This window comes from Balaenoptera acutorostrata, chromosome 12 (assembly GCF_949987535.1).
Source record: "Balaenoptera acutorostrata chromosome 12, mBalAcu1.1, whole genome shotgun sequence".
Taxonomy (NCBI): Eukaryota; Metazoa; Chordata; class Mammalia; order Artiodactyla; family Balaenopteridae; genus Balaenoptera; species Balaenoptera acutorostrata.
Window position 1 is genome coordinate 12,935,752 of NC_080075.1, and position 16,886 is coordinate 12,952,637.

A 16,886-nucleotide genomic window follows, 5' to 3' on the forward strand; every position below is an offset into this window, starting at 1 on the left:
TGTTCACAAAAGTGCGTAGGTTGGGCTGTTTCAGTAGATGGAGTTACTTGTTAGCAATAACCACATTTTTTAGTTATTTGTTAGCATTAAACAAAATTGTTTTGCAAACCGTTTTCATTCTTGTGATGAGGCTGAGCAACAAAACATTAGTTTTGCTTGGAAACCGAAAAGTAGTCCCAGAATATTTTAGAGAGAGTTGATATTGATGGCAAAAGAAAATTTGCAGCTATACATTTGCTTGCTGCAGTTCCTTTCCTATAAAACCTTATTTTTGGTGATTTAAATAAAGCATTGCCTGAATGTTTGAGATTTTATAGTTACACTTGGTTGTGTAATGTTATAGTTCCCTTTCTGTAAGATGTTATTTTGGGTGATCTCAAATAAATCATTGCCCGTCTTGTTGGAAAGAACCAAGAGAGAATTTTCACTCTGGTCTTGTCCTCTTTCTTCATTGTAGAAAAACAGTAAGGTAACTTTGATTCATAACTTTTTTGTGTTTTATTTTGTTTTCCCTTTGTGACTTTTTTATTAAGGACTTTTGTTTTCCTTTCCTTCTTTGATTTTGCCCGACTAGAAGGTGGTTACTGGAAGTTGGGGCAGCACCTCGCTGTCTTATTGCCCCACTCTGGGCTGGTTTGGGGCCAACATATTTATTCTCTTCCATCATTACCAGCTGATGGTCTCTGAAGTCATCCTTCTAATCCTCATCTTAGTCTCTCACATGCCTGCCCTTTTCCCCAGGATATTTTAGAAAGTTCCAGCTCTGTTTGAGGGATGCCAGTACCATACAAGCCTTGAACATAGTATCTGCATTTTCTCGTAGCTCAGTTTAGTTGACCTTAATTTCCAAAGATCACTGGACATGAACGACAAGAGCCACAGGGAGTTTCAAAAGCTCTCTATAACATTTATTTATTTATTTATTTATTTTTATTATTTTTGTCTGTATTGGGTCTTCGGTTCGTGCGAGGGCTTTCTCCAGTTGCGGCAAGCGGGGGCCACTCTTCATCGCGGTGCGGGGACCGCTCTTCATCGCGGTGCGCGGGCCTTTCTCTATCGCGGCCCCTCCCGTTACGGGGCACAGGCTCCAGACGCGCAGGCTCAGCAATTGTGGCTCACGGGCCCAGCTGCTCCGTGGCATGTGGGATCTTCCCAGACCAGGGCTCGAACCCGTGTCCCCTGCATTAGCAGGCAGATTCTCAACCACTGCGCCACCAGGGAAGCCCCTAAATGGTTCCATCAAAGAGACTTCTGTATACGCTGACCCGTGAGAATCAGAACCTCGAAGTCGAGTGATGTCATCTTAGTGCACATAGTTGCTAAGTAAAAGTCAGGTTTTGGCTTCTAACCTGGAGTAGCATTTGGGTTCATGCTAGGTTTCATCTCCATTTGGTTTATGCAATGCTTGTTTAAATCTGGTGCACGTGCAGTATGCTCTGAATTGTTGAAAAAGTTAAATCAGTAATTATTCATGGCCTGGAAAAGAAAAAATTTTTCTGTTATAAGAATCTACTTGTTAAGTGTCCCCAATGAAATGAACACAGACTGTCTCTTGGAACATTTATATAGTTATATACCTTGAGTTTACAATTAATGCATTTTCTAATAACGAACAATTATTTTCTTCCCCTAAAGGCATTTTTTTTTTTTTTTGTGGCCATGCGCATGCGGGATATTAGTTCCCCGACCAGGGATCAAATGTGTGCCCCCTGCAGTGGAAGTGTGGAGTCCTAACCACTGGACCGCCAGGTTCTTAATCACAACTTCCCTTAAGCTGATTTGTACCTTAGGTTGATTTAAATAACTGTTCAAAGTATTATCCCTTTATTGTATATTGCTAATAATTTTTCAATTAATTCATCAGTTAAAAAAATGATTTAAATGGCTAGACTGGACTTCCCTGGTGGTGCAGTGGTTAGGAATCCGCCTGCCAATGCAGGGGACACGGGTTCAAGCCCTGTTCCGGGAAGATCCCACATGCCGCAGAGCAACTAGGCCCACGCACCACAGCTACTGAGCCCACGTGCCACAACTACTGAAGCCCACTTGCCTAGAGCCCGTGCTCCGCAACAAGAGAAGCCACTGCAATGAGAAGCCCGCGCACCGCAACGAAGAGCAGCCCCCCACTCGCCGCAACTAGAGAAAGCCCGCGTGCAGCAACAAAGACCCAACGCAGCCAAAAATGAATTGTTAAAAATTAAAATAAAAAAAAAAAATTAAAATAAATTTTAAAAAATTAAAGTAAATGGATTTAAATGTCTAGACCATCCTTATAAAAATTATACATTATCCTTTTTTTGTCAATTTTTATATTGTTACTTTCCTAAACTGCCAAATCTTGCGGTTAAGTATCACATCATTGGATTAATGTCTTCCTTTTAAGTTGTTTAAAGATGTATTAAAAATATTTCTATAAAAAAAAAAAAAAAAAAAAGAAATAGAAAAGAGTGGCAGCCAGAGTGGCTGGAATGCCAGTGGGTCCGAAGCCATGCAGGGGAGTGATTTCATTGTTCTTATAAAATGAGTGTAGGAGGTCTCAGCGCATCTGGCACACTGGCCACGGGAGGCTGGTTTGAAATGGAGAATTGTGGTCCTGGCGCACTTTCCATTTTGACCTAAAGGGGATGCCTTATATGTAAACCAACCCGATGTCATTCTGAGTCCTGTCTGGTGCTGTGCAGATTCAAAGGAAGCAAAGACTTCCCTCCTATACAACATACACACCAGCACAATGTACACACCCACGCAACACACAAAAAACCCCACACAAAAATACATACCCACAACACATATGATATACACAACATACACACAAAACATACATACCCTCACATGCATACACATACACATACACAAAACACATGTGGCCATAAAACTTATACAGCAAACGATAATATATACCCACAGGGAATTCCCTGGTGATCCAGTGATTAGGACTCTGAGCTTTCACTGCCGTGGACCCGGGTTCGATCCCTGGTCGGGGAACTAAGATCCCACAAGCAGCGAGACGTGGCCAAAAAAAAAAAAGAGATAATATATACCCACAAAAAACAACAAGCAAAACATACACATAAAAAAACCCATACACACTCCAAGAAAACATACACACATAAAGCATATATACCCCCTTATACACACACAGAAAACATAAACACACCAAACACACACACACATACACATACAAACAGGAATATACAACCTGTCAGAAAGTCTGAATGGTTACTGCGTCTGTAATGAGTGTGTCAACGAAAATAATCAGTAAACAATCCATAATAAGATTAGAAAAGAGTTTTATTTGAGCCAAACTGAGGACTAGCCCGGAAGTCTGCTTCCCAGATGACTCTGAGAAACTGCTCTGGAGAAGCAGGGTTTTCAGCACAGTTTTTTTGTTTTTTGGTTTTTTAAAATATTTTATTTATTTATTTGGTTGCACCGGGTCTTAGTTGTGGCGGCCAGGCTCCTTAGTTGCAGCTCGCAGTCTCCTAAGTTGTAGCTCGCTGGCTCCTTAGTTGCAGCATGCGGGCTCCTTAGTTTTGGCACGTGAACTCTTAGTTGCAGCAGGCATGTGGGATCTAGTTCCCTGACCAGGGATCGACCCTGGACCCCCTGCATTGGGAGTGCGGAGTCTTATCTACTGCGCCACTGGGGCAGTCCCTCAGCACGGTTTTATATCTTGTCAGAACCAAGAACATTAAACGAGTCAGGGATAATTTATTTTAAGGTTTCAAGAAAAACAGACCAGCATGTACGTGTACAGCACATACAGTAGGGCCTTGGCACCTGGGAAGGGTATCTTCTCATCAAAGGAGGACCAGCACAGGCGTCCCAGCAAGAGGGGCATTTAATCTTTATTTTTAACATGGACATTCTTTACTTCTGGTCAGTGTGTCCCTTCCTTTAATAATTAAAGCAGATGTACAATGTATGTTTGAAAGGCCACAAACAGGCTTAGTCAGCATAAAATTCAAGTTAACTCATGTATAAGCCAGAATGATTTCCCCAAACCTCAATATGTGAACATTTCTTTTATCAAGTGGTTAGACAAGTGAAAAAAAATTATCTAATAAATTAGACTCCTTAAAGATCACTGTCAGATGCAAAATTTTAAAAAGTACATAAAATAAAATATGTATATCCTTGGACCCAGCAATTGCACTTCTAGGAATTTATCCTAGAGAAGTAATCAATGAAATATGCAAAGATGTAAGTCTAAGCATGTTTAGCACAACGTTGTATATTATAGCGTAAAAATGAAAACCCAAATGTACAAAACTAGGGATTAGTTAAATAACGATACCTCTATACGTGACATACAAATTAGTTGTCCCTTATCCTCTTTTTCTATATCCCACACACACACACACACAAAAGTAAACAAACAGCATCCACTTGTGTGTCCATATTGGTAAGAACTGTCAAATTTGTTGAGGTTTTGTGTGTTGGGGGCAATAAAGGCCAGAGTTTCCGTTGAATACCCTACACCATCCTACGTAACATCTCCCCGTTGTAGAAGTAACTCTTGGCCCGCATTTCCCTTCCCTGTCTTGGAACCCCTGGGGCAGGATCTCTACGAGTCTAGCTTATACCCACCCCAACATGGCACCTCCCCATCCATCTCCATTTTCCCCACCCTGAGAACAACGCTGGGCTGCTCCCACACCGACTTTCTCGTTCATTCCAGAACCCGGTGGAACCGTAGTACTGCCAGTCACCCCGACCCGCCTTCCTAGAAGGCAATTTAGTGACTGGACTTTACGTCATCTTTTCCTTTACCATTCTCATCCCCATCCCAAAGTTTATCAGGAAATTCTGCGAACAAAGATTTCTTCTTATTAGGAATTTTAAAAAAATCGTGGTTAACATTTATTCAGACTGTTTCAAATTAAATCTTTAGGTCAAGAATGAGAATTTGGATGGTATACAGATCAAGGTAAACATGAAATGTCATCCTAAAGAGTATCTACAGGATCAATGTATTTTGCATAACTTTTGAAATTTGTACACATTCATCAAGGCAGGTATAGTATGCAGGCATATAATCAAAATGGTGACTTTCAAATAAAATAGTTAACTTTTAATAAAATGGTTACCTGTTTATTAAATCAAATGTGGAGTAATTTTGATATTTAGTATGAATTTTGTCCTCGAAAATTGATCCTCAGTAAACAACTATACATTTTAGTGTTATTTATGTTTTAAAATATAGCTGTGCAAGTTGGTATGAAATTCACCAGCATAAATTATAATTAATTTTAGTTTAACTTAATATAAAATGTAATGTAGTTTAAAACTTCATTTTAATTAAAAATGTTTTTGGATGTATCACGCTAGGCATATTATATTGAATTTTTTATTGAAGTATAGTTGATTTATAATGTGTTAGTTTCGGGTGTGTAGCCAGTGGTTCAGACATATATATATATTCTTTTTCAGATTCTTTTCCATTATAACTTATTACAGGATATTGAATATAGTACCCTGTGCTATACAGTAGGTCCATGTTGGTTATCTATTTTATATACAGTAGTGTATCTTTTAATCCCATCCTCCTAATTTATCCCTCCCCTCCCCCTTCCCCTTTGATAACCGTAAGTTTGTTTTCTACGTCTGTTCTCCTTATTAGAAATTTAACAGACAAATTAGACATTTTTATTCCAGCTGTAAAGGGAATAACATTTTTTTCCAAGTCTTTAGACAAATAATGACATATCTCACTGCAATTAAAAATAATGTAGTAGGGACTTCCATAGCGGACCAGTGGTTTAGACTTCGTCTTCCATTGCCGGGCGTGTGGGTTCGATCCCTGGTCGGGGAGCTGTAAGATCCCACATGCCTCACGGCCAAAAAACCAAAGCATAAAACAGAAACAATATTGTAACAAATTCAATAAAGACTGTAAAAATGGTCCACATCAAAAAAATCTTAAAAAAAAATTATGTAGAAAAGTATTGATGCAATGAAATGATATTCGAGATACCATGTTGAGTAGAAAGGCAGGATGCATTGCTAAGTAGAAAAGGCATGTTACAAAATCATGTGCCAACTGCACTCCTATATTTGCATGTTATGTAGATGTGTGTGTGGAAAAGACTAGAAGATGAGACCCTAGTCTTTAACAACATTTAAGAACTGGAGCTGCCACACGCTCAGAAAGGCCTGAACTATGCTGCCCGGAGCTACACACATGATGGCAGGTGAATTGCTGAACCTCTAAAACTGCGCTGTCTTTTGTCTGGAAATCGGGGAGAGCAGAACCTACCTGTAGGATCTTCAAAGGATTCGGTGAGACAAAGAAAACAGTGGACTTAGTCCCTGCCCGGGGCCGGTGACAGCACCTCGGCTGACTACAGTGGTTGTTGCTCTTGTCCCTGCGTTGTGATGCTGGGGGTGGTGGCCCAGAAGCTATTATCTTAATTGGTTTTGTGGATTTTCCTCTGAATTGACCAGCCGTTTTTGGCACTGTGGAGCACAGTCATACAGATAAACTGAGATGGATCTCAGTGGCCGAATGCGCTGCTTCTTTAGGGAACTCTGGGGGAAGCCACCTGCATTGACCTCGATATAAGTGGCAAATTCTATAAGCAGTTCACAGGGACATCCCCAGGTCCTCCAGCCTGTAAGTATCCATCATTCTGGCTTCCAGCAGCATCTTCACGTATTTGGGTACCTACCTTTCTGTCTCTTGTTCTGATGTCCTGTGGCTGCCAAATTCTCTGCCTTCTCCAGTGCCACCAATTCTCTGTGTCCCTTGATTTGTTCCCCCAAACTACAAAGGCAGTTGTGCTTTGTAGATTCAGGGGATGCAGCCAAACAATTAACAACTTAGGATCAAATAGTAGATATGCATGCCCTTAAAGATCCGTCAGGTCTCCCCACCCCCCAGAACTGCCCAGTGGTCATCCTCTCTTTTTTTCACTGTCTTTACCGCCAAGCCCTGGAGCTCTTCCTTGTCATTTTTACTTTTTGCAAATCCATTTAGGCTCTGTTTGTCTCTTTCCTAAGCCATTCTCAGAGGATTTGGTTTCCACACATGTCCATCTCTGCAACTTTAAAAGTGGTGTCACCCTCGATAAGTCACTTACCTTCATGTTTTTCATCTGTAAAGTGGGAATCACATTTCTTGCCCTGCTTCCCTCACTGTGTTGTCCTGAGCTCATGTTGCGGAAAGTTCTTCGTGAATCGGGTGAGATGTGATGTGTACAATTGGAGGGTGTTTGGAAACCTCTCTCCTCCAAGCCTTTTCAATAAGGGGACTCTGTGTCAGCCCTGCCCCAAGACATCAGGAGTTGAGCTTCTTGGGACCTTTGGAGGCTCAGTTTTCCATGACAAGAGGCTGCGAAGAAAGTGCCTTTCTTGTCTAAGATTAGACTCTAGCAGAGGATCGGCAAACTTTTTCTATGAAGTTTGGGAAAGTAACCTGTAGAGGCTTTGCTGGCCAGGTGACTCTCTTTCAATGACTCATCTCTGCTGTTAGAGCCAGAGAGCAGCCATAGACAACATGTAAACACAAGCATGACTGTGTTCCAAAAACACTTTATTTAAAAAGAGGTGGTAGGGCAGATTTGGCCTGTGGGCTGTAGTTTGCCAGTCCCAGGATTAGAACAATACACTTTGAATTTTCGATTTCCTTTTGCTATAATGCTGTCAAGATCCATAAAAAAGATATGGTGACCCACAGTTTGGAGAGCATTGCTTTGGATGGGCAAACATCAAAGAAGGAGTGACAGAAGATGATGGCCCAGCCCTGGGAGGCCTTCCTGGATGCAGCAATCATTTCCAAGAGAGAGCAAGGCCTGTGGCCTGATCAGCACTAGGGGCCTCCAGCAAGGTTTCCTGGGGTCAGAAGGAGCCATAGCCAGTCCCCTTCCGGTCCACTCAGGTCCTGCCCTTCATCCCAGGCTCCTGTTGAGACATTTCTTCACGTTGAAAATGTCCTTTTTGGAGGAGAAACTAGGCGTGAAAATGGACTCTGAAGATTGTGAAAGAGATGAACTTCAGCGCCACTCAGAAGGTAAGATTCTTATAAAAATCCACACCAGGGGACTTCCCTGGTGGCGCGGTGGTTGAGAATCTGCCTGCCAATACAGGGGACACGGGTTTGAGCCCTGGTCTGGGAAGATCCCACATGCCGCGGAGCAACTGGGCCCGTGAGCCACAATTACTGAGCCTGCGCTCTGCAACAAGAGAGGCCGCGACAGTGAGAGGCCCGCGCACTGCGATGAAGAGTGGCCCCTGCTCGCCGCAACTAGAGAAAGCCCTCGCACAGAAGCGAAGACCCAACACAGCCAAAAATAAATAAATAAATAAATAAATTTATTAAAAAAAAATCCACACCAGGGCCAGAGAGTAACTCCTAAAGTGGGACCTTGTGAGGTGCTGGGCACAGACCCAGCTTTTCCCTGTTGACCTTGTACAGTTTTGGGAACTTCCTTGGTAAATGAATTAGACAAGAGAAATACTTGAGGGGAGAATGAAGCTTTGCAGCAGGTGTCCAGGTGCAGCAGGTGGTAGAAAAATGGATCATTTTCACCCAAAGAGTCAGGGCTCTGAAGTCCTGACTCACCACCAGGATGGTTTTGAATTCTCCAAATGCATCTCTTTCCTCCCTACTGGCTCAGGCAGAGGAGAATTGCCCTGCGATGGAAGGGGTTCTCTGAGTCCGGGTTGGAAAAAGGACCCCTGCTTAGGGCTTCTGAGTGCCCCCTGGAAGAAGGCACTCGGCCATTGGCTCTAGGGGGACAAGACGAAGAGGCTTTTGACCCGAATGACTGTCTAAAGCACGGACTGTGAAGGGAGAGGAGGCCAAATCCTGGAGCTTTCAACTCACACGAGGCGTTCAGAGTTCCAAAACTAAAAATCAGGATGTTGGTCTGACGGATGTGGATCCGCTAACAGTGACAATAGAGAACCAGCCCTGCTCCTGGAACACAGGTGATGTGGAGGCCATGCTCATTCTGTCCCTGAGACAGTGGGGAGTGGACACTGGGAGGGCACAGGCACCAGATACTGAAATTCCCCAGTGCCAGGGAGCTTCAGAATGATGACCTTGAGACCACGTTCAGGGGCTGCCTCGGTTTGTTGCTGCAAGGGAGGGGAGGCAAGCCTCCTGCTCTCCGCACAGTGTTGGAGAGGCTTCTGTCTGAGCCGCCTCCCTCCCGTCCTTCCCCACTAAGGTACAGCCCTCCTGCTGCTTGGAAGCTAGACTGTCAGAGCTGGAGGGACAGACGGGGCGGGAGGCTCAGAGCGGTGGGACGCAGAGTTATCTCGGACAGCAGAGGAGCAGCAAAGACAAGACTGGGTAGAACCTTCGCACCAGAGCACAGGGTTTGGTTTTTCTTCTTCCACAGGTTCTATGTGCTCTCAATGTGCAAGAGTTGTGTGAATTACGACCAGGCATTTCATTCAGGCATTTCTCAAACAATGTTTTATGGGGAAGAATCCTCCACATTATTCTCAAAGTAATGCAGGCAAGGTATACTATCTCTCCTGAATGAATGCAATGCATATACTTCTAGTAAGTAAGGGCTCTAGGAAGATCTGTATTCAGAAACTATTTCATCTTCATCTCCCACTATTTTGGACCAGGGAAGCTATTTATAATCTCATTACTATTTCTCTGCTTCAGTATTTCTCAAAACACACACAAAAGAAGTAAGGCAGTCAGCGGCCCCTGATGCTCCTGAAAATTCCAGTTGCATGTGCTAACCTTACTTTCTCTGATCCTAGAGCCGGCCAGAGGTGCCCTGGGGCCAGGCCCCAGCCTCACCTCCGTGAGTTCTGCCCACTCAGGTGAGGCCCCTGGGTGAACTGATGAGGGTGGTAAGGGGTGAGGGTGGGCGTAGGGGATGGCCTGCTGGGCTCTCTTAGGGGAGTGAGAGACTCAGAGGCTGGGGACACCTCAGGGTGCAGGGACGGGCCTGAGGCCTTTCCTTTGTAGAAGCAAATCTCGGGAGGTCAATAAGAAAGATGAGCCCAAGACAGGCCTCTGCCTTTCTAGAGAGGTGTAGGTAACACACAGCTGCTGAGGGGCACAGGAGAAGAAAGGTTTTGAGCCCGGTGGTCCTTCTGACCATTGCCACGAGGCTGGCAACCCTGGCCTCCTTCCTCACTGTGCTTATGGAAACCAGAAACGTGGCCAGCTGGGGACTCTCAGGAACCCACACCACTGAGGGCCACGGGGCCGCACTGAGCTAGAACCCTTGTCACAGGCTACCCTGTGACCCTCCAATAACCCCATGAGGAAATGGTTAATATCACCACTTTCAGGTGCAGAAACTGAGGAAGAGAGGGGGGTTACCTGCCCCAGGTGACACAGGTAGTAAGCGACAGATACTGGAATTTAAAGGTACTATAACATCTGTCTGCCCAAGTCAGATTTAAGGCTCCTATCACTACCCTTTGCACAGGGCAGACTCAGGAGACCTCAGCAGGTCAGTGTGAGAACACTGGAGCCTCACTTTCCTTTCTGGTAAGATGGCAGTGGGCACCAAACATGACGAGGTACACACAGGTGCATGGCCTACCCCTGTGTGTGGGGGAGGGGAGGCTGCTTTACTGCTACTGCTGTTGCTGTGACTGCAGTTACTCTGGTTGGCTTTGGTCTTGTTGTAGGTAGGAGCTTTCTGGCTCCTGATCTGCACTGTGCCCCACCTGGGTGGCACCAACTACCCAAGCCTGTCTGTTGGGCCTGTTCTGATTTCTCCTTGTCAGGGCCGTGATCCAACTCAGATCTGGGAGCAGAGGTTCTCAGTGGGTGTTCCTTGGACCAGAAACAGCAACAGCTCTTGGAAATTTGTTGGGAAGGCAAATTCTCTGGCTCCACTACAGACCTCCTGCATCAGAAACTCTGGGGTTTGAGGCTCAAGAGTCTGTGTTTGAACAAGCCATCCGGGTTATTGTGATGCACGGGAAAGTGGAGAACCACTGCCCTGTAGAAAAAATGACCAGCACCTTAAAACCACTGTCATCTCTATCGTGGCTTTGAGAAGGAAGTTTAAAGAGTAGATTTGGGGTCAGGAATAATGTGAGAGAACACCAGTTAAGAGGATACTGCACAAGCGTGGGTGTGAGAGGATGGGAGCCCAGGACGGAGTGATAGGAGGGAAACAGAAATAAAAGAAGGACAGACTTAGGAAATATTGAAGAGGCAAAAAAAGCACTGTGTTAGTGCCAGAAATGCAACTTATATAGTACGTCTGTGTCTCACTCTGGACCAATTGAATCAACATCTCCGGGGGGGGGGGTGGGGCCGAGGCATCCACGGTCTTAAAAAGTCACCCACCAGTTGATTTCCCATGTAGAGCCGAGGTCGAGAATCACTGCCTTAGACGGTGACACTCTAAGCGTGGTCCGCAGCCAAGCAGCAGCAGCAGCGCCCGGGGCGGATAGAAAGGCAGAGTCTGCAGGTCTGGTTAATGTTTGAGACCCAGTTCAAAGGCTTAGGGTTAATCTAGTTTAATGATTCTGAATCAACATGCATCTATACCGTGAACTCAGAATGTCTGGGGCCCTAAAGAGCTGCCGAGGAGATTCTAACGTGAGCAGAGCTGAGACCCAGGGATCTTATCTGACCCCGCATCACTGCAGAGCCACTTAGGATCTCGCCTGGGCCAGTCATCCATTCCATCGAGTGTCCGTGATGCCTGGGGCTCTAGGCTGGGCCTGAGAAAGAGGGTGGGCCAGTCAGCCCGGGGACCTGCTCCTGGGGAGCTTACAGGGCTGCAGGGAGATGACACAAGGACACTGACACCTGTGCCGCAGGGATGGGTGCAAAGAGCTGTGCAGCCCAGAGAGGAAGCCGGTCCACGCAGAGGGGCTGAGGAGGGCTTCCTGGAGGAGGTGGCAGGAGAAGCAGCAGGAGCCCTCCCCATTCTCGGGCAGGAGGAGACCAGGAGGACATTCCACACTGAGACCAGCCAGAGGCCTTGTGCTGATTGCAGAGGTGGAGAAGGAGACCTTAGACTTCATCTCCATATTATAATTGCCTATGATAGATAATTATATGACAGGATCACCCGGTGCAGTGGTTACCGTGTTGTCACATTGGACATTTTACAGCCACCCGTCCATGATGGTCATTGGCCCACATGTGGGCCCCTGCCCTTCATCCAACAAGGGCCTGAGCTCCTCCCTGAGGGGCGGGTCCCCTGCCCCGTCCAAGGCCCAGTAGGGAAGGTTCCCTCTGTGGCCGAACCTCTAGGCAGGAATGGTCTGAATATATCCCTAGGAGCCAGGCCCTAGGAAGTCCCCTGGCCACTCTTGTGGCTGGTCTGCCTGTTCAGAGAGGTTCTCCAGGGCCAGGTGCAAACCCTGCAGCTTTTCCTGGGAGCCCGGCAGTGCCAGCTCAATCCTGTGCGATGCTGGGCTCCTGCTTCCTGCCTCAATCTCTCACTCCCTGCTCTGCCACTGTCCCTTCATCGTCCCAGCCAGTGCAGGCATCTGTCCCACCCCAGGCATTGCTGGTGGCGTGATGCCCCCGATGAGAAGATGCAGGAAAGAGGGTTACAAAGAGTAATGATTAACTTGTACTGAGTTCTTCCTGTAGCTCAGACACCTGGCTGAGTGTTATTCCTCTGATTAAGCATTTCAGTCCTCTCAACACCCCTCTCAGGTAGGTGCTGTTATTACCCCCCCATTTCACAGATGAGAACATTAAGGTTTGGAGAGATTTAGTAACTTCTATATCCTAAAGTAATAAGTGACAGAGCTCGGATTTGAACCCGTGTGTCAGAATCAGGGCCCACGTGCTTACATGCACACTAAATTTCTTGTGTGGAGCAAGCCAGAAAGCCTGGGGTGGGAGAAATCTTCAGTGGGCTGGACGACTGAGTCCACAGGCAGGGTGGAGGGCTGGGGCTGGGAACATTGCCCATGGGCTAGAAGGACTGAGTTTTCTGTGCTCAGGGCTCAGTGTTGCTACCTGGTTAATTTGATCTAGGTCCAAGAGTGAAGGCCAAAGGCCTGGAGAAATTCACCATCCATGACGGGGATCACAAAGTATTGGTCTCAGACTCTGGGACCCTCAGAGCTGTTCCGTATAAAACCTACATACTCTCAGGTGACTCTCAGTTGTGTTTTTCGCCCCGGCAGCCAGGGGAAGGCCTTCCTCTGAGGGGCTCAGCTCAGGCTGTACCACATCTGCAGCTCCGGGTGGTGGGGGCCTGCGGGGTGGAGGAGCCCGGGGACCACTAGGATCGCTAGGAATTAGACGGTGGGTCTATAAGGATGACCAGATCTGAGGAAAGTCTTTCTGGAAAGTTCTCTTTCTGAAAGAAGGAGCTGGCCTGTGGAAGAAGAGGAGGCTTGGACCAGAGTGGACGAAGGGTCTTTGACCCAGAGCCAAGGGGAGAGGGTTATACTTCCTGCCTGAAACCCCAGCAGACAAGAGGGCCTCTTCCCTCCACCGAGGACCAACCCATTTCTCTTACTGTCATTTTCCAGAGACCTTTTTTGTATCAGCCTCCCACGTGAGGTCAACTTGTGAGGAGAGAGGAAGCCTGATTCTCTTGGCCGTCTCTAAAGGCGAGCTGTGTCTCTTCTGTGACGTGAACAAAAGACAAAGCCAGCCATCCTGCAGCTGAAGTTGAGCTTCAGTTTCCTTTACCCTCAGCCACCCTAAGAGGGAGGTCGAGGTCCAGGTCCTTAATGCCTCTCATGCTCCACAAATTCTCATCTTGGCCAATATAACAGGAGCATCTGCCTTTCTGGAAGCATTGGGTGGAGGGTTTATTGCCCTCCTTTTTGGTTCTGGGCTCCAAGAGCACACATACTGGGTTTTCTCCATCTCAAAGCCTGTGCTATCTCATTACTCTCTTCTACCTCCTAGAAGCTGAAACTTTCCGACATGGCCACCCAGAAGGAACCATCATGCCTGCCCTTCATCTTTTATAGGGCTAAGGTGGGCTCCTGGAACACCTTGGAGTCAGATGCCCACCCCGGATGGTTTGTCTGCACCTCTTGCAATCCCGGGGAACCGGTTGGAATGACAAATACTTGCGGGAGAAGGAAACCCACTGAGTTTTCATTTCGGCAATTCTGCAAAGCTGAAATGAGCCCCAGTGAAGTCAGGGAATAAGAAACGGCCCCGTCAGATGCTTTCCTGTCCTTTCCTCTCTAATTTGTGCCAGTTGCAGAAGAACATGGAAGCTACCCTTAACCTCTTTGGTTTCTTATTAGTACTTTGAGAATTTGTGTCTTGAGGTCAGAGAAGGAAGGATTGCTTCATTGTGGAGTTCTTAGATGAAATAAAGTTCTCTCTATGCACCGCTTACCCTGAACCATCAGATATCCGTAGGTGGTGTCATATCACATGATTTGGCCAAGCAGAGTCCGAACTTGCCCCAGGAAGGAGTAGCTGGGCTCATCCTATGCTGCAGAATTAGCCATTCCTACTGGGGTCTGACAGGCACTGGGGGGGGGGGGGTGGTGTGCAAGTCCAATGGAAGTGGTTTAGTCTGTGTCGAAGGCACAGTGTGATGGGAAGAAAAGCAACAGCAAGTCACCATCCAGCCAAGTGGTAAGTGGAAAAGGGTGTGGTGTGTCCCAGAAAAGGAGCAGGGTGACTCCAAATGTGGGAGAGGCACAGACACAAGGAATCTGGGTCCAGTGACAGCCAGGAGACCGGGTGAGCAACCAGTTGGTATCTGGGAGAGCTGTTAACAAGGGCAAGTTCCTATCACTAAGCTGAGCTCAGATCCCAATTAGGAGTGATAGGAGGGCTGGCTGACCAGAAACCCAGGACCTGGAAACAGAGCGGTGGTGGGGCAAGGGGGAGGGAGACTTGGAAATTAGCTGTCTCCTAGGTACGGCTCTTCAGTTACAAGCAACAATAATTGAGGCAGGCTTACTTAAGCAGAGAGTAAACTAAAACAAACAGGAGCTTACTAGAAGGATTTTGGGTGTACTCGTTTCTTATAGCTGCTGTAACAAATTACCACAAACTCAGTGGTTTAAAAGTTTGCAGTTTATTATCTTGCCTTTCTGGAGGTCAGTCTGAAATGGGTCTCACTGGGCTAAAATCAAGGTGTAGACAGGGTTGCGTTCCTTTTAGAGGCTCTAGGGGAGAATTGATTTCCTTGCTTTTCCAGCTTCTAGGGGTCACTTGCACTCCTTGGCTTGTGGCCCCTTCCTCCATCTTCAACGTCGGCAATGGCTGGTTGAGTCTTTCTTATGCTGCATCACTTTGACCCTCCTGCTTTCCTCTTTCACTAATAAGAAGACTTGTGATTCCATTAGGCCCACCCGCATAATCCAGGATAATTCCCACCTCAGGATCCTTAATTTAACCACATCTGCAAAGTCCCTTCTGCCATGTAAGGTACATATATTCACAGTTTCCAGGGATTAGGATGTGGACATTTATGGGGGCCATGATTCTGCCTAGCCCATGAAGGACATGCTAAGAAACTAGAGTCAGAAATTTTCAGCAGGTCCCAAATGGCAGGAGCAGGGATGCTTTGGCCTTACCACTCAGATGGATAAGGAAAAGATTCAGATCCAAGGAGACCATGTGACTGCCCTAGTTTGGCTCATGTGTCTGCTTCTCAGTCAGCTAAAGGCAACACACCTTAATCAAACTCTCTACAAGATACCCCCTTACGTTTCCAAGAGGCAGTGAGGGTCCTCAAAGTCAAGCTGGAGAGCTGATCTCAGGATAAAGGTATGCGGGTACTGGGCAAGAAGACAAAGCGATGTCTCCCTGAGTCCCCTCAGCCGTAACTAGGACTATGACAGTACCCCAGTCTGTGAGGGTCAAGGGGGGTGAGGCCCCAGGGAAGAGCTCCAACGAGGTGAGCTTCTTCTGTTTCTGATCTGAGAATGCTGGTGACCAGCACCAAGCCAGAGGTTAAAAAGTATTTAGTATTTTCAGTGTTTGAAAATGGGTCCAGGTGACAGCGATGCTTGGCATGGGGGGTGAGGGTGTGTCTTCTTCATAATGTCACGGAACTTCTTTGCAACCAAGACGTGACTATTCAGATTGGTCTCTGAGCTGGGGCTGTCTCCTAACGGTGAGGATTCTGGCTCCCAAATGGGAGAGAAACCTTGGTCTTGAGGAGGTCGACCATGTGGGTCAAATGGAGACAGACATAGCCTGGGCTCCATCCTCCCCCACCTGCCCTTCCAACCTGGTGACACAAAGTAGATCGCTGTGGTGCACGTAGCACGTTGTGCGGGCTTCCTGTGAGGCTATACCGAGATCACAAATGTACCCGCCTCCTTACAGAAGCACAAGATTCCCGTGTGCTCTGACTTTATTGGTGGAAAGTCAGGAATGGTTCAGGTGATCACACAGGTGTGCCACCCCACTTAGTGCTGCGAGCGGCTTCCCGCCCCAGCACCACCAAGCCCTCTTTCCCGGGTCTTATTTTTTTGGTCCTCCTAACATACTATATAATTTGCTTATTTATTATGTTTAATGTGTGCATCTTCCACTAGGATGTAAGTTCCATGAGTTCTCTGCTCTCTGAGGTATCCCAAGAACCCACCACCCAACACGTTTTCTACGAATGAATGAAGGAGACAGAAAGACCAGAGGGAGGAAGGCAGGAAGAAGAGGATGGAGAGAGGGAAGTGTTGCTATTTAAAGGATGGTCTTCTTATTACTGCAGCTAAAATGACATCCCCTGCAAAGCAGATGCATTTTTGAAAACTTGTATAAAAACAACTAAGGTGATTTGGATTTTATTTTCCTAACTGTCATTGTAATCATGGGTCTGGGTGTTCAGTGAAAAAGTTTGGGCTGTTGCGTGTTACACCTGAGAATCCCAATGTCTTTCTTTCCTAAGGGCTGCTATAACAAAGTAAAACCACTAGGTGGCTTAAAGCCACACAACTTTATTCTCTCACAGTTCTGGAAGCTAGAAGTGTGAAAGCAAGATATTGGCAGG

General features: G+C 46.5%; 1 protein-coding gene across 1 annotated transcript; it reads left to right on the forward strand.

Moving 5' to 3' along the window:
- Positions 1-7,929: 7,929 nt before the first annotated feature.
- IL37 (interleukin 37) lies at positions 7,930-14,074 on the forward strand. The gene is given in 5 exon segments (XM_057558677.1): positions 7,930-8,011; positions 9,727-9,789; positions 12,938-13,057; positions 13,441-13,592; positions 13,826-14,074. Coding segments are annotated over 5 exon segments (666 nt in total).
- Positions 14,075-16,886: the final 2,812 nt, after the last annotated feature.